We start from the raw sequence: 23,285 nt of genomic DNA, 5'->3' as shown, positions 1-23,285 counted from the left end.
AGGAGTTTGAGGCTGCAGTGAGCCATGACCTTGCCACTGCTCTCCAGCCTGGGCTATAACCCTATCTCTTAAAAAAAAAAAAAAAGAAAGAAAGAAAAGGGAATAGGATAGAAGGGACTGATGATAAAATGGAACTTCTACTTTTTACTCCCTATCTTTCTGTATTATTTGGGCTTACCTGCTTACAATGAGCACACATTTTTGCCTGAGTGCATTTATGAACCTGTAAAAATATATGACATGATCCAGTTTTTAAAACACAAATACACACCTGCCACCAGACAGGAATGTGGATTGATATCCTTAAATATTAGCGTTAATTATTAGCATTTGTGGATTTATGGGTGATCTAATTTTTTCATTTTGCCTATCTGTATCTTGATTTTATAAAAAGAATAGATTATTAGTGTAGTGAATAATTTACATATAAATAAAAAATAAGTTACTACTATGTAATTCATAAAGGGACATACATTGTATCTATGACAATGGGTAAAGAATAAATACACAGGAAACTCACAAAAGAGGAAATATAAAAGTCTAATAATCTTAAATTCTCTAAATTCCAAAGCACATAGTTTGGCACAAAGTAAGCCCTTAATAACTCAGTAATTTTGGGCTGGGCACGGTGGCTCAAGCCTGTAATCCCAGCACTTTGGGAGGCCGAGGCGGGTGGATCACGAGGTCAAGAGATCGAGACCATCTTGGTCAACATGGTCTCTACTAAAAATACAAAAAATGAGCTGGGCATGGTGGCACGTGCCTGTAGTCCCAGCTACTCAGGAGGCTGAGACAGCAGAATTGCCTGAACCCAGGAGGCGGAGGTTGCGGTGAGCCGAGATCGCGCCATTGCATTCCAGCCTGGGTAACAAAAGCGAAACTCCGTCTCAAAAAATAAAAATAAAAAAAAAACTCAGTAATTTTAATTACTACCCCTTACTACTATAACAATGTGTACATATGAAATCTGACTGTGGGACCAGAAAACGTATCATAGAAATCCATGGAAACTACCCAGCAAAGAAAGTGGCTGAGTCCTGACTGTAAGACAAATGTTGCACAATGATGCTGTGTTAGAGTCTCAGGAAAATGAACCTCTTCAAGGGCGCTCACCAGACCCTCAAGGAGACTGCCAGTCATGTTTCTAATCCGCCTCAGATGACCTCTCTGAGAAGGTCACATCCTCCCAGTAACTATATTGAGAGAATAGCAGAGCAGGACATGTCAGCAATCTCCACTTAGGGCTCTTCTGAAGTTTGTCCTCCTGTGAACTTGTGTTGCAAAACAGGGTTTTATTTGCCATAGGAGGAAAGAGAAGAAGACATGGAAACAAGATTACAAGGTCATTGGCAGAAGGGTATAATCATGCATTGTTGAAACATGGGATACTTTTGAGAAAGGCAGACAATTTTGTCGTGGAACATCATAGCATGTATTATACAAACCTAAATGGTGTAGCCCACTACACAGCTCGGCTCTATGGCACAGCCTATTGCTCCCGGGCTACAAACCTGTACAGCATGCTTCTGTACTGAATACCGTAGGTAATGTAACACAATGGTAAGCACTCATACATCTAAACATATGAATAGAAAAGGTACAGTAGAGATATGATATCATAATCTTTTTTATCTTTTTTTTTTTTTTGAGACAGAGTTTCGCTCTTGTTACCCAGGCTGGAGTGCAATGGCGTGATCTCGGCTCACCACAACCTCCGCCTCCTGGGTTCAGGCAATTCTCCTGCCTTAGCCTCCTGAGTAGCTGGGACTACAGGCACGTGCCACCATGCCCAGCTAATTTTTTATATTTTTAGTAGAGACGAGGTTTTACCTTGTTGACCAGGATGGTCTCGATCTCTTGACCTTGTGATCCACCTGCCTTGGCCTCCCAAAGTGATGGGATTACAGGCTTGAGCCACAGCACCCGGCCCTGATATCATAATCTTATGGGACCACCATCATATATGCAGCCTCTTTTTGAACTCGACATCATTATGCAGTGCATGACTGTATTCAGTTTTGAGAAGAGGGGCACCCTACACTCCAAATCCCCATCTCTCCTCTCCCCCACATCTTATCCATTCCTGCCTTCCTAAGAGTCTCATCACTGAAGAGAAACAGACCCCAGGCAGTTCAGTCTACACTCCAAACAATACAGTCTTGAGAAGCAAGCAGAATGTTGTTTTTATAATGTTTTATTATAAAAGTAATACACAATCTTTATAGAAAAATAAAGAAAATAAAAATCATCAATAATTTTATCACCCAGAAACAATCCCTTTTAATCTATTGGTAGAGGTTAGTCTGTTTTAACATTTCTGAAATCATATAGATTTACATGCTTGTTCTCATGTAACCTGTAACATAAGCATTTCCCAATCTGTTGCTACAGTCTGTTAATAGCAGTGGTTTGATTAACTGTATTGGCTATGTGGATGTGGAACAGTAGAGTCTTGATGTCAAGAAGGGCTGAGGCACAGAAGGTGCAGTCGGTCATCTGGGACCATACTGTCTGTGACTTTCCGGACAGGGAGCTTCAGGACTCAGGTAGACGACGCTGGAAGAGTCCTTCTCTTTTGGAATGGCAGCATCTCTTTGTCCTCCCCAGGGGGAATTTAGGCCAGGAAACACCAGATCTTTCCCTCTCTGATTTTCTTCTCAAATCCCAGGGCAAGACAATGGAGACTAAATACGGTTCGGGTCATCGGGCTCTATTAATTCTTCCGGAGCATCTGGGTGCATGAGAAGTGAATAGGTGATTGTGTTCTCAGCCTAGAGAAGGAAGGAACCAGCAGTGAGGATCCACAGAGAGGGCCTAGGAAAGAAGGCAATAGAAAAGGCAACAAGGGAGATGAGAGGGGGAGATGGCTGGGATTACTTACCCCAACTTTGTCAGCCTCGTCAGGATTAGTGGGATTGGCTGTGGGCAAAAAGAAGAAATATCAGCCAGAGCACTACTGGAGAAGAAGGCCTACGTGTGCTGATGCTGAGGCTGCAACCCCAACACCCAAACTAGAGCCAAAGCAAGCATTATGACCCTGTCTTGGGCCGCAAGGCCGAGCACTGGGTAAATACGGCCTCATTGATCCGCACTTGGGGTAGCCCAGCCACAGCCTTCCCCACAGGCCATGCTGAAAAAGTGAAGCTGTCACTTGGGCCACATCCTTTTCATAGAATTGCTGAGCTTTCCTAGAAGCAAACCAGGCAGCTTTGGGATCTGAGATATTAGGGAAGAGGTCGGGGGTGGGGGTGGGGAGGGGGTTGCCTGGTGTTCCGTATCAGAATGAAGTCAAGTCCAGATTTTTGCTGACCACATCAGGGAGAGAAGGCTGAGGGCCATTTCCAATAAATGTAGTGCATCTTTGTTGGAACTTGAAAAATTTGGTACTCTGTGGCATTAAAAAGGAAGAGAGAAAGAGTGATAAAGGGAGAAAGGGAGGGAGGGAGGAAGAAAGGAAGGACGGACTTTCTCTGGTCAGTGTCTGAAACACACAGAATTCCCTCATATTTTGCCATGAACTGACTTAGCCAGTGTGAAAAGCAGCCTCAGTATCCGAAAGCCACATTTCTCAGGAAGTTGGGAGGAGTCTGAGACAATGCATCTAGTCTCTTCGCTCAAGCCCTGAACAGAGAGAGCATTTATTGCCATGCTCTAAATTCTGCAGCAAACCACATTCTGAATTCCCATTCTAATACATTCCCCCCAAATCCCAGCAACCCAGCTCTGTCTTTTGGGAAATCATCAGCCCCAGTGCCTGGCTGCATAAATGCCTTGTGAAATGTGCTCTGTCAGTATAGACATAACTGCACATCAAGGCGGCTAATCCAGTAGCTTGGACTTATTTTTTTTTCCAGACCTGCTTTGGCCCTGGTGTGAACGTGGGCTGGTATCCCCTCTGGGCCGGGCCAGCGGACATGTGACCTTGCTGAAAACACAGCTGGAAGAGTGCTATTTTGCTCAAGCTCTCAAATCTGTTGGCTCTGCTCTGAGTCATACTCCAGCCATCTGAGTTGGGGTCTTTCAGGGCCTCTATTTTCTGCCTGTTCCCACCGTCTTGGAGGCTCTCAGAGAAAGCCCCAGTGTCCTTTGTGCTCTCACTTTAACCACAGTCTGGAATTGCCTGGCATCCTCCTGTTCCTTTACACACTCCCACCTGGGCCAGTGCTTCGATGGCCCCTGGCTCTCAGAATGTCAGACCTAGAAGGGCTGAGAGGTCACCCCGACCACCCAATCATTTCCCCAGTGAGGAGACAACCCCATCAGGGAGACTATCTTGCTCAAGGCTCCATTACACAATGGAGTGGGGCAGAACCAGGCCAAAATTCAATCAACCTTGAGTGCGTGGGCATCGGAACTGAGCTTTGCCTGCAGGATAGAGCCCACTAGTGCTCCTAGTCCCCCAGAATTTTCTCAAGCCCAAATCTCCTCTTAGTGTCCCACAGAGAGCTGAGCCTGGCCACTCCGCCCCATCCCCCTACAGAGACAGATTTCTCAGCAAATGGAAGGGTTTCCAGGCCTCCTCCTTTTCCCCCTTAGACTCCTGCCTCCCACATCCAGTCTCAGCTTTATAGCCCCTAGCCCTCTCCTTTTCCAGCTCTGCCAAAGCTCCTCAGAAAGACCAAAGTATCTTATTTCCTGCTCTGGAATATCCCCAGAAATTGGACATAGCCCTCTCCTCTGTATCTGGGAATGGTGTTTCTCTTCTCATCTCCACTGAGGTCCTCCTCAGTCCTGGGAGTTAGACTCAGAGCTGACCAAGTGATTTGAGCCCCGACCATCCCCACACCGCTGCTCCCTCCCCAGCTCCCAGCTGAACTCACACAAGTGCTTTCCTGCTGGCTCCAGTCCAGCCAGCAGCCCTGGTGAGGCATCACCAAATCCCTGAGACAATGCTATACTCACCTGGTTTCTCAGGGAGGGTCTCTCCCATTTCCCTGCGCTCAGGGTTTCCTGGGAGAGCTGGGAGGGGCACATAGGAGGTTAGTAAAGTTATGGGGTGGGGCCTGAGTCCTCAGCACCAACGACCCAGGCCAGGATTAGATGGGACCAGCTCAGGCCTTCCCTCCGGCAGATGCCTCCTGTCCTCCCACCCCCAGCTCCCCTGCTCAGGGACTGCTCCCACCTGGAAAAAGGCTGGTCTGGAGACAGAATTCACATCATCTGTGGGGACACCCAGGAGTGTGAGAAAGGCCACTCCATGGCATCTGTGTGAGGCTTGCTCTGCCTTTTAAAAACGCCCCTGTGTCTCCGTCTCTCTCTATTTCTCTGTATTTACTTATCATCAGTAACTGAGGTCCTGGCTATGTATGAACCAATTGCAGAGTGCTTTGTGAGGTGTTAGTGGGATTATTTCTCTTTCTCAGCAGCTTGCAGCACCTTCTCTACTCCTCCTCGATCCCCATATAAGCCCCACCCAGCCTGAGTCCATGCCTTGATCCCGTGCTTAGAGAGTCCTCCTTCCTAGCTAAGCGCTGCCCTCTCACACCACCTCCTCCATAACAGCCACAGCTCCGGTTTATGTGCTGTTCCTGCCTGCCAAGCACTGGTGTAACAGCGTCAGCCTCGTTCATCCCCACGGCAATCCTCTGAGGCGAGTCCTGTTAGTGTCCCCAGTTTCCACATGAGACAATTGAGGCACAGAGAGGTGGAGAGGCTCACTTGGGTCATATAGCTGGTACACCGTGGAACTAGATTCGAACCAGGCAGTCCGGCGACACTGCATGCACACTCCATCACCACTACACTGCTCCCTGAGACCTTCTTCAACTGCCTCAGCCCTTGCTGGGCTATGAAGCCTCTTCTGTACTCCTATCCTAGGCTTTTCATGTCCCTATCATTGCTCTTATCCCATCTTATTAATGACCTGGTTGTACTTCCGTCTTCCTCACAATGCCGGGAACTCCCCGAGAACAGGGACTGGACTTCATCTTGGCATCAGCCACCATGTCTCACACATTTGCTGACACATAAGCCAGTTTGTTCAAGTCTTGTCAAATGAATGATCTGATAAATGAATGAGTGACAATAATACAATATGGGCCTAGATCTGAATGTATATCTAGCCCTAAAAGAGGGATTCTGGAAATGTTTAGGTTTAAGGCGTGGACCAAGTGGAAACTGATAGCAAAAGGGACCAGGAGGAGCTACTAACCTGAAATCCGCTTTTTCCTGCAGTAGATCAAGGCCACTACAGCAGCAACAATGGCCACTACAGCAATCCCAGCGACCACGGCCGAAATGATCCCCATCCGCGAAGAGCTCATGCTGGACACTAGGGAAGACAGGACGGGCAGAGAGTACTTAGGATGGGCAGTACTCTCCTTATCCCACCTTCCTCCTCCTCCAGTGCTTGTCACCCAAAGCTCTTCTGTGTCTGAGTCACTCACCTGTACAGCACTTACCACATCCCCAGCCTCACCGGAACGGGGTTTCCGTGCCTGGACTTGTGCCTCCTGCCTACCCCTGTTTCTCCACCAAACTAATAAAGGCACATTAGTGAGTGGGCAGGAGCAGAAGGAAGGGCTCCCCTTAGCCCTCAGGGGCAGTGGAGAGCTGAGTCCTCAGGGGCAGTGGGGAGGGTGGCCCCATAGCCTCCCATAGCTGGAGGCATCATTACTCTATGGAGCACAGCCTCGAACAGTCCACGACATGCCAGGCCTTCTGCAGTGAATGGCTATACCACGAGTCATGAGAAGAAACGAGGGGAACCTCAGCTCTTAAGAATGCCCAGGAGCTTAGGGACCCTCCGCATCAATGAGGGGACTCTGCTTCACTGCCATCTTTAGTCTGGGGCCTGCATTTCAAAGTGGAACAGCCTAGCCACCTATTACTTGAAACCTGAGAGCTCCGAGCTCTGGCCCTTACTCCTGCTCATTGGCCAATACTTAGCCAGGCCTCCACAACTCTCCTCTTTGCTCCAGCACCCAATTTTGCTGCTGTGGCCTTTCTCAGATCTCCATGTAGCCCCATGTGAACTTAGCCCTTGTCCATCCCCTCCTCTCTCTCCCTGCATCTAGGCAGACTCCCCATACCTTGGACAGTGATGGTCACAGGCTTGGAAGAGCGCAGCGTGTGGCCTATGCTTCCTGTGCAGTGGTAATCACCACTGTGACTGTGGTTTGCTTGTGGGATGGCGAAGCTTGCATCCAAACGGGAAAATTTCTTGGATTTTCCGTTCTGGAAGAATGTAACCTTGACCAGAGGCTTGTCTTTCCAGCTGTGGCACCTCAGCATGATGGTTTCTCCCTCTTGGAACTTCAACCTAGGGGTCTGGATCACCAACCACTCTGAAAGATGGAAAAAAACGTAGAGGACCCAGGAGGTCTTGGCTTAGCTCTGAGACTGAGACCTTCCTCACTGGTGGGACATGATAGGCAGAGGGAACAGCTTGGGTTTGAAATCGGACAGTCCTGGACTCTAATGCTGGCTCTGTCATTTATGAACTCTGTAATCTTGGGCAAATAATTTAAGTCTTCTGAGCCTCAGTTTCCTCATTTGTGAAAACGGCACAATAACGTCATATATCTACAATAGCCCCTAGCACATAATAGGTGTTCAGAACACACTCATTTCCTCCTCTCCCAGGAAGGCAGCTGCAGGCCTGTCCCGCCCAGCAGGCTCTGCAGGAAGAACATAAGAGACCCTAAGGTGGCATCTCTTCCGTGTCAGGGAGGGAAGGAGAAATCCCATCTGACCCAGGAGACTGCATATCAGGATGACATACACCTTTGTGGACAGTAGAGTCATGAACCTGCAACAAGTGTCACCTGATGAATGCTACTTGGTAAAATTACTTGGGGAATATTTGTAAACGTGGAGCTTCTCTCCAGCGGGGTCTTTGTCTAAAGGCAGCAGTGTCACCAGTGGGTCATTCGTTTGCTACGTACTTTTGAAGAAAATTTGCTATTCAGGTGAAGGGAGAGGACTAAGTGAAAAGGTACAAGGGAAATGTTCATCATCATCTCCCTGTAACTTTGCTCTGCAGAGAGCCACTTTCCATTGGGAGCTTTGTAAGATCATCACCCTCTCCAGCAGAATATTTATTAAGCCCTGCCCAGTTTCAGGTGCTGGAAATACAAAGATGGATAGGACAGAACTTTCACCCCAGGTTGCCCACAAGCTGGTGGAAGAGAAAGAGAAGGGCACCCAGCACCGTGAGAACGTAGAGAAGGGGCATGGAGGGTGGGGAGTTCCCTGGGGGCAGGGAAATGCGAGGCGTTTGTGCTCCAAGGAGCAGGTGAGGAAACAGAAACTCAAGGGTTAAATGAATTCCTCAAGTTTGTGTAGGGAGTCATTTCCAGGGCTAGGATTCAGTGGTGGTCTGTCCCCACTTTGCAGTTCTGCCATTAAAATGCAAATGGGTTTTATGCAATAGGGATTTCCTTTTGCTTCGCTCACACTTGGCTGCTTGGTTGTGGCCTTGTAACTATCTTCTGTTCAATCAGGACGGAGGCAAAAAACCACCACTGATATTTGCTGAGGAAATTTTGAGGAATATGCACCCCCAGCATGCACGCTGAGCAAAGGAGGTGGGAGAAATGGGAAACAAGTGAGCAACTCACAGCAATGCTTCCCACGAAGCAGGCCACCCCCCTTTCCTGCAAACCTCTGCCTGTGAACAGATTTCATCCATCCTGGCCCTCCCAGGGCCACCCCAGGGCCTTCCTCCACTGACCGGAAAGCACAGTCAGATTCACGGGGTCACTCAGGCTGGTCCGGCTGGTCTGGCACCTGTATTCCCCGCTGTCGTTGTTGTTGGCCTTGAAGCTGTAGCTGGGCTGCTTTTGGGTGGGGATGAGATTCCCACTGTGGAACCACTGAGTGGAGTCACTCTCAGGGCTGTGAGCCCCCTGGCACGTCAGAGTCACCGAGTCCTCCTGGAGCACGTTGATCCAGGGGGGCTCGAGTTTCAGCACAGCCTTCGGGGGAGCTGCTGAGAGGCAGAGAGAGGAGGTAGCCTGAGGAACAGGGAACCCAAGAGCCTGAGCAGACCCTGAATCTCAAAGAAGCACCTGTGGTCCTACTGGGGGCACCGAAACCTGAGTCAGGTCCAGAATGGCTCTGCAACTAAAGGCAGTTGCTTTTGCTCACACATCCCACCATAGGGCCCCAGGGACCCCAGGGACTCAGACTGGGCAACAGGGAAGAGCGAGGGAGCGGGCAACAGAAACACCCTAGAAACACACGTACTAGGGCCGGGCGCGGTGGCTCAAGCCTGTAATCCCAGCACTTTGGGAGAACGAGGTGGGTGGATCACGAGGTCAAGAGATCGAGACCATCCTGGTCAACAGGGTGAAACCCCGTCTCTACTGAAAATACAAAAAATTAGCTGGGCATGGTGGCGCGGGCCTGTAATTTCAGCTACTCAGGAGGCTGAGGCAGGAGAATTGCCTGAATCCAGGAGGCGGAGGTTGCAGTGAGCCGAGATGGCGCCATTGCACTGCAGCCTGGGTAACAAGAGCGAAACTCCGTCTCAAAAAAAAAACAGAAAGAAAGAAAGAAACACACATACTTCACCAAGAGATAACCTCACCCATTCCTGCTCTCTCCCCACCAACCTCCCCCCACCACACACACACAGACACCCCATGCATGCTCTCTCCCCACCAACCTCCCCCCACCACACACACACAGACACTCTTTTGAGACTAACTTTTCTCCCTGACAAACAGAGGCATTTGGATACTAGTGGGTAAGTTTTCTCCTGGTCTGGCTGAAGATAAGTGGAGGGTCTGGTGGAGATGGCAGGCATGGGAGTCAGATATTAGGTTTCTGTTCTGACCTAAAGTCATTCTGTATCCTTTTAAAAAGAGGTCAGGATGGTCTGTCCTCACATCCAAGCATAGTCAACCCTCCCTGGCCTCAGACGGATAAAGAGAGAGGGAGAAAAGCTGGAGGGCCAGTCCTGGAGTGGTGGAAGCTGACTGGCAGAAACACAGAAGTGCCCAGCAAAGTGTATCCAGAGGTATGCAGAGACTGCTCTCTGCCAGGGAACAGGTCTTGAAACTCTCAGAGACGTGTACAGTCGAGGATTTAGCAACACAGGGGGACAGTATACGAAGGCCATGTGATTTTGCATGTGCCTGAATTTTATTTGGGGAGAGGAAGCTCTTGGTTTTATTTGGACAGAGGAAGGCGGTTGAGAGAGAGGTCAGAGTTCCCATTTTTTTTGACAACTCCCCCATGGCTACCTACCACTTGCCTCCATGGAAGGAGGGAAAGGAAGGAGAAAAGCAGAAAAGGGAGCAGGAGATCTTTCGGGAGCAATTGCCCTTTCCTGGCCCTGACTTGGTACTGGGCTCAGTTGCTGGTGCATTTAGAGCACCTCCAGACAGGGCACTGGGAGGAGAGGAAAAGGGGGGCTGGGGGAAGGAGAGGCTGTGGTGGAATACTTACCAGGTGTCCCAGCAACAGGAGCTGTAAGACAGAAGAAAGCAAAGATCAGTCCACAGTGGAGCGTCTGCGCTGACACCTGCCCACTTTGGTCCAGAGACTGCCCAGGCCCAGAGCACCCTTCACCTACAGCACAGCCCTCATCGCATATCCCCTGGGACTGCCTAGATGAGCTACACTTTCAGAAGAACCGAGAACTCCTTCCCAGTAGCATACGAAAATGAAATAAAATTATATAACACCCCCGTCCACCTGTTTTGTGACATTTTCCTTTGGCTTACCCCTCTTGACTGATTAAAATAAAAAATACCTCTGGAAAGAGGTCTCTGTTGGGCTTTACATATGATTTATGCATCAGCATAAATAATTTTCCTAGAGTTTATCCTGAGAGCAAGATTTGTTATTTTGTTGGGAGGGGATAGAGATTGCACAGATAATCCATGATCACTGCAGAAAAATAGAAAATACACAGGAGCAAAATATTATCACTTTGGCATACATCCTGTTGGATTTTTTTCTGTGATACCTCACACACACACACAGTTCACATACAGACATACATAAGTAGTAAATGAAGACATATTCTAAAAACTGTTCTCTAACTTGATTTTTCACTGAGCAATGCATGTTCTAGTAGATGAATCTGTTTGTATGTTGTCATTTTGTTTTATTTTATTTATTTTTGTGGGGGAGGGACTGGAGGAACAGGGTCTCACTCTGTCGTCCAGGCTGGAGTGCAGTGGTGTAATCTCTGCTCACTGCAACCTCCGCCTCCCAGGCCAGGTTAAAACAATTCACCTGCCTCAGCCTCCCAAGAACTGGGATTAGAAGCCTGCGCCACCACACCTGGCTAAGTTTTGTACTTTTACATATAGAGATGGGTTTCACCATGTTGGCCAGGCAGGTGTCGAACTCCTGACCTCAAGTGATCTGCCCACCTCGGCCTCCCAAAGTTCTGGGATTATAAGCATGAGCCACTGCGCCCCTCCCATGTTGTCATTTTAAATGGCTGCACTATATCTTACTATTTGGCTCTCCTGTGATTTTTTTTTTTTTTTTGAGACGTAGTTTCACTCTTGTTACCCAGGCTGGAGTGCAATGGCGCGATCTCGGCTCACCGCAACCTCCGCCTCCTGGGTTCAAGCAATTCTCCTGCCTCAGCCTCCTGAGTAGCTGGGATTACAGGCACACGCCACCGTGTCCAGCTAATTTTTTGTATTTTTAGTAGAGATGGGGTTTCACTATGTTGACCAGGATGGTCTCAATCTCTTGACCTCGTGATCCACCCGCCTCGGCCTCCCAAAGTGCTGGGATTACAGGCTTGAGCCACCGCGCTCGGCCATCCTGTAATCTATTTAACAACCCTATTGCTTGGCATTTAGGTCTTCCAGGTTTTTGCTGTTAGAAATATCTAATACAAGGAGGAAGAGACTGCAAAAGGACACGAGATCTGTGACTTCATGTAGGGGTAGGGGGATGCCACTGAGGGAAGAAAAGAGCTTCCCTAGTGGAGGCAAAGTGTGGGCCTGGGTGGGTAAAGATTTGTGGGTGCTATTATTGGGTAAAGAAGCAAAGCTGGGTTCTTAGGTGAATCAGAGCCCTGTGTGTGTGTGTTTATGTGTGTGTGTGTGTGTGTGTGCACGTGCACGCATGTGTCTGTTTTACCATTGGTGAGGGTTTTCTTTTGCATCTGGGCTAAGAGAAAGTCAAGAAGCTTGTTTTCAGGGACAAAAGTATGGAAGGAAATGGAAGCAGACCAAGCGGTAAGAAGGGGGCAATGTGGAGAGAGTGTTGGCTTCAAAGTTTAGAGAACTGGATTCTGGTCCCGATGCTCCCATGTCTCGATATACACACTATATACACTTGGACCAATCACTTCCTTCCTTTGCAACCCAATATTAATCAACAAACCTGAACTGGCTTCCTACTGTCCCACAATGCACGCTGAGTCCACCTAAGGGAAAATAAAGTAAGTCCCTACCCCTACTGAGGACAAGACTCTAACGGTGGAGATAAGCATATGTGTAATCTGATGTCAAAGAGATGCACTTAATGCTGTTAGAGGAAGGTGGATAAAATACTATGGAAGTTTAGAGAAAGAAAAGATCCCAGAGCTCTGTGTTTGGGAGGGTTTGGTGTTCGTAAGGAGGGAAATCCCACAGAGAAGATGGGACCTTCCAGGTTAATCATGGACCTTCCAGGACTGATAGGATTTCAGCAGAGAGGGAAGAGGTATTCAAGGGGAAGGAGAAGCAGGTACTTGGCAACATTCCCAGCAAGTTGCAGCCCAGCTTGTACTTGATTTCTGGTCTCTCCTCAAGCATTTCCAATAAAAAGGGACAAAGCAGGAAAGGAAGGTAGAAGTCATACTCTGGAGGGCTCCTAGTGCCAGGTGAGGTGAAAGTGGGGAAAAAGCACATACTGAGTTTAAATGCTGACTCCATTACTGCTAAGTGACCTTTCACAAATTACTTAACTTTTTCTCTGCTTCAGTTTTCTTGCTCGTAAATGAAAATAATGACAGCAGTATCTATTTCATAGGCTTGTTGTAACGATTAAATGAGATAATACAGATAAGGCATTTAGTAAGCCAAATGGCACGTGGTGAATTTCAAATAAATTTAAGTTAATTTTTCATAAGTTCGCTCCTTGGTTCAGTATACATTGGCAAGTCACTTAGAATTTTCAAACTGGAGCTGAAAGTGCAGTGCCAAATAGATTGGAACAGGGTAAATGCCAAAGAGATTAAATAAGAACGAAACTAATTGTGATGAAAGAATGAAGTCAGAGAAAAAGAAAAAAAAAGAGATGACTGCAGTGATCCAGAATATGTGGATAACCTGTCAAACATCTGGCCTCTTCATAACTTGAACTACTCATAATTAGTAAATTTACTTTCTTTGGAGATGAACGTTCTCTTCTCAAGCACAGCTCCCCGAATAATCTTTGACCTTATCAGGAACCCCACAGCATCTGTCTTACCACTGTCTATCCTTGAGCCCGTGTTTGTCTGCACCTCCCACCCACCCCCATCCAGCTTGAGTTCAGTGAGGCATCGTTATAATTACCTCTTTGCTAATCCGCTTACCTTCCTTGCCTTTCTCTATCTCCACCAAATGCACCTGTACTCTCCATGCCTTGACTTGCTCAGCTGTGTGTTACTGAGACTACCATACAAGAAGGCAAATTGTTGACGTAGTAAATTTACGATCACTGCATTCGAAAGGACACAGAGCTGTCATTGTGGCACTTTACTCCAAGAAATTTGCTCTGCTACTCTGAGTAGTGACATTCATCTTTCCCTCATTCCCCAAACTTTCCCATCCCACCCTCTGCCTCCAGTCCCCTCTCATTTTTAGCTTTTTGCCTTTCCTCATGTTTCACAGAGAAAAAAAAGAGTTTACACAGAAGATCTCTTGCCATCCCCTGACTAAATCTACCAGTCTATCTGCATCTCTTCCTGTCTTCTCCTTCCTTGTATTTCATTGTAGAAAGTATCTTTCCTCCTGCCTATGGTCAGTCTCAGCGCAAGTACTCCGATCCCATCCCCTTTAATCCTCTCAAGGATTTCCCTCTCTGTTATTTACTTTCTCTCTCTCTCTCTCTCTCTCTCTCTCTCTCTCTCTCTCTCTCTCTCTTTTTTCAGACGAAGTTTTGCTCTTGTTACCCAGGCTGGAGTGCAGTGGCGCGATCTCGGCTCACCACAACCTCCGCCTCCTGATTCTCCTGCCTCAGCTTCCTGAGTAGCTGGGACTACAGGCACACACCACCATGCCCAGATAATTTTTTTGTATTTTTAGTAGAGATGGGGTTTCACCATGTTGACCAGGATGGTCTCGATCTCTTGACCTCATGATCCACCTGCCTCGGCCTCCCAAAGTGCTGGGATTATATATTTACTTTCTCTTCCGCATCACCAGTTACTTCCTCTTAGCTGGATCTTCCCATCAATGGTAAATTTATTTCAGTATCTTCCATTAAAAACAAAAAAAACTGTTCCTTGACAATTCCAGCTACTGCCCCATTTCTCTTGTCCTTTTTTTTTTTTTTTTTTTAAGATTAAGTCTCACTCTGTTGCCCAGGCTGGAGTGCAGTGAAATGATCTCAACTGACTGCAATCTCCACCTCCTAGGTTCAAATGACTCTCCTATCTCAGCCTCCCGAGCAGCTGGGATTACAGGCGTGCAACACCACACCCAGCTAATTTTTGTATTTTTAGTAGAGATGGTGTTTCACCATGTTGGCCAAGCTGGTCTTGAACTCCTGACCTCACGTGATCCACCCACCTTGGCCTCCCAAAGTGCTGGGATTACAGGCTTGAGCCATCGTGCCCGACCTCTCTCGTCTCTTTCACAACTAAACTTCTCCATTGTTTTTCTTACATAGGCTGTCCTCATTCCTTCTCCTCCCATTCACTGTCTAATTCTCTACAATATGGACTCAGCCCTCAGCAGTCCACTAGAACTTTTCTTGTCAAAATCACCAATGGCTTTGTGTTGTAATATCAACTGGACACATTCTGTTTCTCTCCCAGTCTTCTGTAGGTCAATGTCTATCTTCACTATCCACCCAGCTACACAGGCCAGAAACCTGCAAGCCATCTTTTAATGTGTCTCCCCAAAACCAGCCCCTTCCACACCAGGAATTCTTGTTGATTCTCCTTCCAACTTAGACCCTGAACCCACTAACTTCTCTTCACCCCCATTATAGCTGTGTTGACTCAGTTTGGGTCACCATTAGCTTTTCCCCATATCTCAATTTATCCCCTCACTTCTTATGTTCCCCCTACAATCCCTTTTCCACAAAGAAGTTAGTTTTTAAAAAAAAAAAAAAAAATGAAACAGATGATGTCACTCCCTGGCTTAGAAGCCTCTAGTTGCCTTTCTTTGCTCTTAAAATAAAATGGAAATGGCCTACAAGCCCTACCCAATGGGGTCCGTGCTCACCTCTCCAGCCTCCCCTGAGATTCCTCTTCCGCTACTCATTGAGCTCCATTAACCCTGGCCCTCCTGACATTGTTCAAATTTGGGGCTTTTCTGTATGCCAATTCCTCTACCCTAAAATGTGTCCCTGATCATCAACCGGCTAAATCCTTACCATGTTGAAAGTGTCAGCTTAAATGTTACCGCCTCGGAAAACTCTGCATAAACATTCTGTTTAAAGTAGCCTGCTCTCTTGTCTTCCCGCAACTAATCTTATCACAATACACTGTTTACATCTTCATAGCCCTTTACAATGTGCACTTACGCCTTTTTGTTTGTGTATTTATTGTTTATATCCCTCAGGAGAATATAAATTCAAAGAGAGCAGTAGCCGTTTAATTTTATGTGCCATTGCTCTGGAAATCACTCATTGGTGGGAGATAAGAGAGCCCAAAGTTGTATTGACAATAGGAAGTGAAGAAGAGGAAACAGATGCAAAAGAAGTTTAAGTGGCAGAGAGAAGTTGGCATCTAATAGCATACGGGGATGATTTAAGTTGGATAACTAGGAAAAGGGTGGCTGCACTTATGCAAATACAAATGCTAGGAGAAGAAAACGTGTAAGGAGGACATGATAAGTTGGATTTTGAATATGTTTTCTTTTGGGGCTGGTGAATCATTTTAGAGGTGCCTAACCATCAGTGGAAATATAAAATTATACTTGACAGAAGCAAGCAAAAGAAATAGGTTTAGGAGTTATTGACATAGAAGTGGTACCTAAAAACCTGAGTACGTAGGATTGGCAAGAGGGGCGGTGTAGTGGGAGAGAGGGTCAAAAAGAAGAGGAGGAAGAGGAAGAGAGAGAGAAAAAAAGAAAATGATGAGGAAAGGAGAGAGAAGTCATTATCCATTCCACATTTATTAAATATTAATAAATACCAAATATGTTCCTACACGATGCATGTATTGCTTCACAATAAGTACATTGACCTGTAATTTCAGTCAGGAAAGCTGTCGGTCATGTTCACTGATAAGTCTCTAAGTCCTAGAACGGTGCCTACACATAGAATTTGGAGAATCAGCAGGAGCAAAGGTGGTAAAAACAGAAAGTGCAGTGTACATGCTGCCTGGCTGTAGAAGATCCATTTGCGGTGCAATGAGGAACACCGTTAGCAGGGGAGAATGAGAGTTTTTGCAGTAGGCAATGGAGCAGCACGGAAGGCATGTATGAAGTGCACTGACACAGCCATAGCTGGACCTGAAGATGCCATGGCCTTCGTGTGCAGCATGGATGCAGGGGAGGGGAGACGGGAGCAATCAAGACCCCATCAGAGGGTGCTGTAAAAATTGAGTTATCAAGTGATGAAGACCTAAATGTGGAAGCCCCCATAAGAATGGAGAGAAATGGGGTAAATCTTTGATGACTTAGCAAAAGGGAAATGGAAGAAAATACCAAAGATCTTTCCCAGGAGTCTTGTCCAGGTGACTGGCACATCGGTGGCACTAGTGCCTGGGTGTCTCCATGTGAAAAATGAGGTCGTTCACTTTACCTTCTCCTCTACTTTAATCCATTCCATCCCACTCACAGGAGAATACCCTCTCTTCCTGACCTCCGCCTCCTGTAGCACAGTATCAACCTGCATTGATAGCCAAGAGCTGAGGGCCCCCAGAGCTGATCAGATTTCACTTGCAATCGTAGCACATGACTTGGATAGGTGGCAGTATGCTGTCCTCTGGGATGTGAGGGTGGAAGCCCGAATTGAGCCTGAAGAGATACTCCTGGAAGTAGGTCTCGCTACCTGGCCTCCCCTAGGCTTTTCCAACCATCCAGAATGATCAGTCCCTGTCCCCTGCCCAGCAGCTGAGAACATGGTCAGAAAAATGCCCTCTGTTGGTCTAAGAACCTGGCTTTCTTGCTGATCAGATTCAGGATCTCCCCTTCATGGTCTGTGTAGTAAAAAGAAACATGCATGGTGTCTCTGGTCCCACAGCGGATGACTCCGGAGTTACCCATGTTTGTGTATTCTCAGAGCCCCTGGTCCCCGGATAACAAGATCTCCCTGTGCTTCTGCCCAGGGGAGTATCCTTACACATGAAGACAATGGTCTTCTGCTGCATGAAGTGGTTTCAGGGGCACAGAGAATGGGCACTGTCACCTCCTTCCAAAAAATACATCTTATAACTTCCTCCCTACCCTTTATCTAAGGCAGCACTGGCCCTATTGCCTACGATTTGGTCTCTTATGAAACACAAATTTCAAAGAAGGCAAACACTCTGGCCATTCATTTGTCATTCAAATGTAGGTTACTAGATTTTCCTCAGAGCAGGTTCGGATGTGGGAAGTAACAGAACATCAAAAGGCTCGGTGCTCAGCGAGATTGGGTAAAAGACACTGAAAAAACCCCGAACTCTGCCACATTGGATGCCTTTCCAAAGCCAGCAGGATTATCAGGGATTCATCTTCACCAGCCTGCCTTCCCTCCCCTGGGTACGCTGACAGGCTTCCCGTGCCACCCCTCATCCTGGCCGAGGCTCAGCCCCAACTGAGGTTCCTGCTCCTCTCTCCCTCCTGGGGGCCCTGACTCACCTAGGAATAGCACAGCTGTCCAGAGAAGCATGTGTCCCCAAGTCTGGGGGGACTTGCAGTCAGCCCGTTCATTCTCACTGGCAAGGACAGGTAGGAATGACAGGATTTCCATCACCCCCGGAAGCGAGCTGGCACCCACAGCACAGCAGTCACAGCCTCCTCTCCAAGCTTGGCAGATTCTACCCAAGAGGGCAAACAAATTCTGGAGTCTGAAAGAGGAAGTGAAAAGAAACATTCTGTTTTATCATAGGCTCCTCCCTTTCCACCCTCTTTCCTCTCAATTGTTCCCTCCTAGAAGATTCAGAGCTTCCCAGAATAAATCTGGCTTAGCCCATGTTCAAATTCACAGAAACTCTAGAAACTGGGGAAGCAACTCCCTTCTTCTTCCTCTGAGGCCACAGCTGGCCTGGGTCTCTGGGAGAAAGAGGGAAATGGTCACCAAAACTCAGCTCGGAACCTCCTGTCTCAGTCCCTATCCTCCTGAAAAAGAGTGATGGAGGACAGCATGCACCAGCGATCTTCTAGTATTTCTACTTTCCTTTGGAGACCCAGGCACTGGAGTCTTGACTCCTCCCAAAATCAAGCATGGGAGCTCCAGGCCACCTACCATCATTTAATTTTCTCTGTTATCATAATCTTGGACTCACTTTTGGGTTGTGGAGGTATGTCAGGATGGCAATAGAATGGCCACACTCATCCTCATTATTCCCCTGCTGTCATTCATTCTTTTACTTATTCATTCTTCCATTCAATATCCCAAGAAATATCTATTGAGCATCAGTCTGTGCCCTGGTTTTTTGTCTTGGTCATTTTTGCCTTCCTCATTTCTATCCCTGTTCTCACTGGAATGGCATGGTGAAAGATCATGGGCTTTGGAGCTGTGTTAAGTTTAGGTTTGAATGCCAGGTGGCTCCTCAGAGTTTCAGGTTCCAAATCTGTAAAAATGAATATTATTGCTCCTCCCATTTAAGCACAGTTTTTCAGCTTCAGCACTACTGACATTTTGGGCCGAATTATTCTTACTGTGAGGACCTTCCCCGAGCATTGTAGGACGTTCTGCAGCTTCCCTGGGTTCTACCCGTTAGAGCCCAACTGTGAAAACGAAAGCGTCTCTAGATATTGGCAACCAGGGGACAAATTGCCCCTGGTTGAGAGACAGTACTACAGGTTTTTGGAAAGCAGAATCGAACATGAGGGTTAGCAAATGATCAGTACGTCGTGGGTGTCGGGTAAATGCTAGTCTCCTTTCCTTGCATTCCGTCATCATCCTCATCACCGTTTGTTCACCCTCAACATCTCCAGAACACAAGTTTCTCTGGAATCTCTCTTGCGGCCCCTTCCTTGGGACTCTTTCCCAAATGCCCTCTCAGGAAGCAAACTGTAAAACTTAAGGAAATGACACTATAAAACCTTGTTCTCGCCGGGCGCGGTGGCTCATGCCTATAATCCCAGAACTTTGGGAGGCCAGGGCGGGTGGATCACAAGGTCAAGAGATCGAGACCATCCTGGTCAACATGGTGAAACCCCGTCTCTACTAAAAATACAAAAATTAGCTGGGCATGGTGGCATGTGCCTGTAATCCCAGCTACTCAGGAGGCTGAGGCAGGAGAGTTGTTTGAACCCAGGAGGCGGAGGTTGCGTTGAGCCGAGATTGAGCCATTGCACTCCAGCCTGGGTAACAAGAGCGAAACTTCTTCTCAAAAAAAAAAAAAAAAAACCTTGTTCTTAAACTCTGTGGTCTACAGAAACCTTCAACAGCCCCACCCACTCTGACTCATGCTTTTACTACAGACCCCATCCTTCCCCCAAATCTATCTCTAGCTTTTATCTAATTTTTAGGTTAAAATTTTATTTTTTCTAACTCAGAATGAGATACCAAAGAGCTGCCATCAATACTTTATAAGTATCATTAGAAACAAAGGTGTACAACAATATACAGGTAAGACTCAAAGAGACCAAAATTCCTAGTTACTATGTAAGCGTACGAATTCTTTCTGTAAAACAAAGGGTATCTGAGAGAGGTCTCAGTTAATTTAGAAGTTTATTTTGCCAAGGTTAAGGACATACCCGGAAGGAGAAAACACGGAATCACAGAAACAGCAGGTGGTCTGTCTGGGCCTTTTTCCAAAGATAAATTTGTGCGCTTCAATATTTAGAGAAAAAGCAGGCCGGAGGAGAAGGAGAAAGTAGGGTGATCCACATGTTGTAAGGGAAAAGGAGCAGGTAGGGGAATAGTCAGTTATGTATTGCCTTGCTCTCAGTAAATCAGCACTTTATGTAAGATGAGGTGAAAATAAGGGTGACCTATGGAGGGTTTTTTTGTTTGTTTTTTTTTTAGCCAGAGTCTCACTCTGTGGCCCAGGCTGGAATGCAGTGGTGTGACCTTGATTCACTGCAACCTCCACCTCCTGGGTTCAAGTGATTCTCCTGCCTCCTCCTCCCAAGTAGCTGGAATTACAAGTGTGTGCCACCACACCCAGCTAATTTTTATTTTTATCTTTTGTATTTTTAGTAGAGCCAAGGTTTCACCATGTTGGCTAGTCTGGTCTTGAACTCCTGAGCTCAAGTGATCCACCTGCCTTGGCCTCCCAAAGGAGGGCTGGGATTACACGTGTGAGCCACTGCACCTGGCCACCTGTGGAGATTTTTAACCTTTTATCTGCAGTTATCTGCTTAGGAGTGAAAGGAAAGTCAGTTTCTTGCATGACTCAGCTTTCCGTTTAATTTTTTTTCTTTTGGCATAGTGAATTAGGGTCCCGAGTTTTTATTTCCTTTCACATTACTATGGAGGAGGCACTAGACTCACATTATTTCTAATTTCTACAACCCCAGAGGATAAGTATTATCATCCTCATTTGCACATGAAGAACTTAGCTTTCAGAGAAGTTAAAATGATTTGTCCAAAGCTATGTGGTTAGTAAGTGGTGGAGTCAGAATACGAAATCAAGTCTGCCTGATGCTGAAGACTTAGGTTTTCTCCAACACTAAAGGAGCTTCACAAACAGTGTGCAGGGACCACCTGCATGCCGTGTATGAGTCGCCAGCACACAGAACTAATGAGTGGCTCTCAGGCCTAGGGTTCTCAGTCACCCTTGGCTGTGAGCAGCCTCACTTGTTTACAACGTTACACGTATGGTTTTCTCTGTGCCACGACATAAAAATGGTCAGGAAGTCCTGCGCAGTGCACATGCTACTTCCCTGAATTGTCTCAGGATCCAAATACCACTACTGGCCATTTTACTGAGATAAAAGAACCAGACAATATATTTTAGATGACTTATTAAAGGAGATAGTCACAGAGTCAGGTAGGGCATTTCCAGGGACATTAAATCAAAACAGAAATGAGTGTCTTTTTCACATCATAACTGGGAAAGGGAAAGCACAAAATACAAGGAGATATTTCTAAAACAAAATGGTTACAAGTAGAGGGGCACACTATTTTATAAAAACTGAAATAATGCCAGTCAGAAAGGAAAATTCTTGGGCGGGGCGTGGTGTCTCATGCTTGTAATCCCAGCACTTTGGGAGGCCAAGGAGGGCGAATCACTTGAAGTCAAGAGTTCAAGACCAGCCTGGCCAACATGGTGAAATCCTGTCTCTATAAAAAATAAAAATTAGCCAGGTGTGGTGGCACAAGCTTTTAGTACCAGCTAATCAGGAGGCTGAGGCACAAGAATTGCTTGAATCCAGGAGGCAGAAGTTGCAGTGAGCTGAGATCATGCCACTGCACTCTAGCCTGGGCAACAGAGCAAGACTTGTCTCTCAGGAAAAAAAAGGAAGGAGAATTCAATTCTTTGAAAGGGGTGATTTGATATAAAATGTGTATTCTGGAAATGGGAAAAGTATGAATAACTCAAAAATCATGAAACCCATGATGAAGATGCTTGGAGATAGACGGAGATCAAAAGCCTCATCTCAACTCTTACCAGCTGTGCAATCTTAGATCTATTATTCATCTTTTTTTTTTTTTTTGACAGATTCCTACTCAGTTGCCCAGGATGGAGTGCAGTGTCATGATCTCAGCTCACTGCAACCTCCGCCTCCTGGATTCAAGTGATTCTCCGGCCTCTGCCTCCCAAGTAGCTGGGATTACAGGCACCTGCCACCACGCCCAGCTATTTTTTTTGTATTTTTAGTAGGGACAGGGTTTCACCCTGTTGGCCAGGCTGGTCTTGAACTCCTGACCTCAAGTGATCTACCAGCCTCAGCCTCCCAAATTGCTGGGATTACAGGTGCGAGCCACTGCGCCCCCACCCCATTCATCCTTTTTAAGTTGTGTTGTCTCATCTGTGAAACGGAGATTACATTAGTACCCACCTTATAATGTTGTTGTGAAGATTAATGAGAAAATCCATAAATAATGCTAAACACAGAACCTGTCATATAAATTTAGTCTTTATCATTATTATCATTAAAAGTCTGGAAGTGTCCGCCAGGCGCGGTGGCTCACGCCTATAATCCCAGCACTTTGGGAGGCCGAGGCGGGTGGATCACGAGGTCAAGAGATCGCGACCATCCTGGTCAACAAGGTGAAACCTCGTCTCTACTAAAAATACAAAAATTAGCTGGGCATGGTGGTGCGCGCCTGTAGTCCCAGCTACTCGGGAGGCTGAGGCAGGAGAATTGCTTGAATACAGAAGGCAGAGGTTGCAGTGAGCCGAGATCGTGCCATTGCACTCCAGCCTGGGTAACAAGACCAAAACTCCGTCTCAAAAAAAAAAAAAGTCTAGATGAGTCTAGTCTCTGCTTCCAGTTTGGAGTAGTGTTTATAGACCCACTTTGGGAAGGCACATAAATGCTATAAACTCAAATGGTTCCATTTTACATACTCTCAGATTTCAGCCACTTGATTCATAAGTGCACTCTTTTCTTTCTTTCGTTTTTTTTTTTTTTTTTTTTTGAGACAGAGTCTCACTCTGTTGCCAGGCGCCAGGCTGGAGTGCAGTGGCACATCTCGGCTCACTGCAACCTCCGCCTCCCGGGTTCAAGCAACTCTCCTGCCTCAGCTTCCTGAGTAGCTGGGACTACAGGCGCACGCCACCACGCCCAGCTAATTTTTGTATTTTTTTTTTAGTAGAGACAGGGTTTCACCATGTTGGCCAGGATGGTCTTTATATCTTGACCTCGTGATCCGCCCACCTCGGCCTCCCAAAGTGCTGGGATTACAGGCTTAAGCCACCGCACCAGGCGCACTCTTTTCTTTTTGTTCTGCTTGGTTGAATTTTGTTTCTCTTCCTCAATATTCTGACCACAGGCTCAGTAAATCCCTGTGGTTGTTTTTATCAATCCTCTCTACAGTTTCCTCCTTACGGCCACTTCCCTCTAAGCTGAGACAGCCTGGCACTACAACCAGCTGCCAATCCCAAAGGACAAGAAAGCCTGGCA

General features: G+C 46.8%; 1 protein-coding gene across 2 annotated transcripts; it reads right to left on the bottom strand.

Moving 5' to 3' along the window:
* Nucleotides 1-2,178: 2,178 nt before the first annotated feature.
* Nucleotides 2,179-18,111, bottom strand: FCGR2B (Fc gamma receptor IIb). 2 transcript variants are annotated; one of them, XM_008984788.5, is made up of 8 exons: nucleotides 17,901-18,104; nucleotides 10,396-10,416; nucleotides 8,675-8,932; nucleotides 7,032-7,286; nucleotides 6,152-6,271; nucleotides 4,903-4,959; nucleotides 2,882-2,919; nucleotides 2,183-2,771 (listed from the first exon to the last, which is right to left on the bottom strand). In XM_008984788.5, exons 1-8 carry the CDS (start codon nucleotides 18,010-18,012, stop codon nucleotides 2,685-2,687), a joined length of 948 nt encoding a protein of 315 aa, XP_008983036.1. In that variant the 5' UTR covers nucleotides 18,013-18,104; the 3' UTR covers nucleotides 2,183-2,684. The 2 variants fall into 2 exon arrangements, with proteins under 2 accessions (XP_008983038.1, XP_008983036.1); XM_008984790.5 differs by lacking the exon at nucleotides 4,903-4,959 and having other exon boundaries at nucleotides 2,179-2,771; nucleotides 17,901-18,111.
* Between the last annotated feature and the right edge of the window lie 5,174 nt (nucleotides 18,112-23,285).

Source organism: Callithrix jacchus, chromosome 18 (assembly GCF_049354715.1).
Source record: "Callithrix jacchus isolate 240 chromosome 18, calJac240_pri, whole genome shotgun sequence".
In the NCBI taxonomy this organism is placed as follows: Eukaryota; Metazoa; Chordata; class Mammalia; order Primates; family Cebidae; genus Callithrix; species Callithrix jacchus.
This window is presented reverse-complemented; position numbering and strand designations above follow the sequence as displayed.

Bases quoted from the DNA above. Each gene is read 5' to 3' on its own strand.
- FCGR2B (XM_008984788.5), bottom strand. From the start codon at position 18,012: ATGGAAATCCTGTCATTCCTACCTGTCCTTGCCAGTGAGAATGAACGG. The intron at 4,960-6,151 runs GTTAGTAGCTCC...TGCCCCTCCCAG, and splicing joins CAGGAAAAAGCGGATTTCAG to CTCTCCCAGGAAACCCTGAG. The intron at 2,772-2,881 runs GTAAGTAATCCC...TTCCTTCTCTAG, and splicing joins ACGAGGCTGACAAAGTTGGG to GCTGAGAACACAATCACCTA.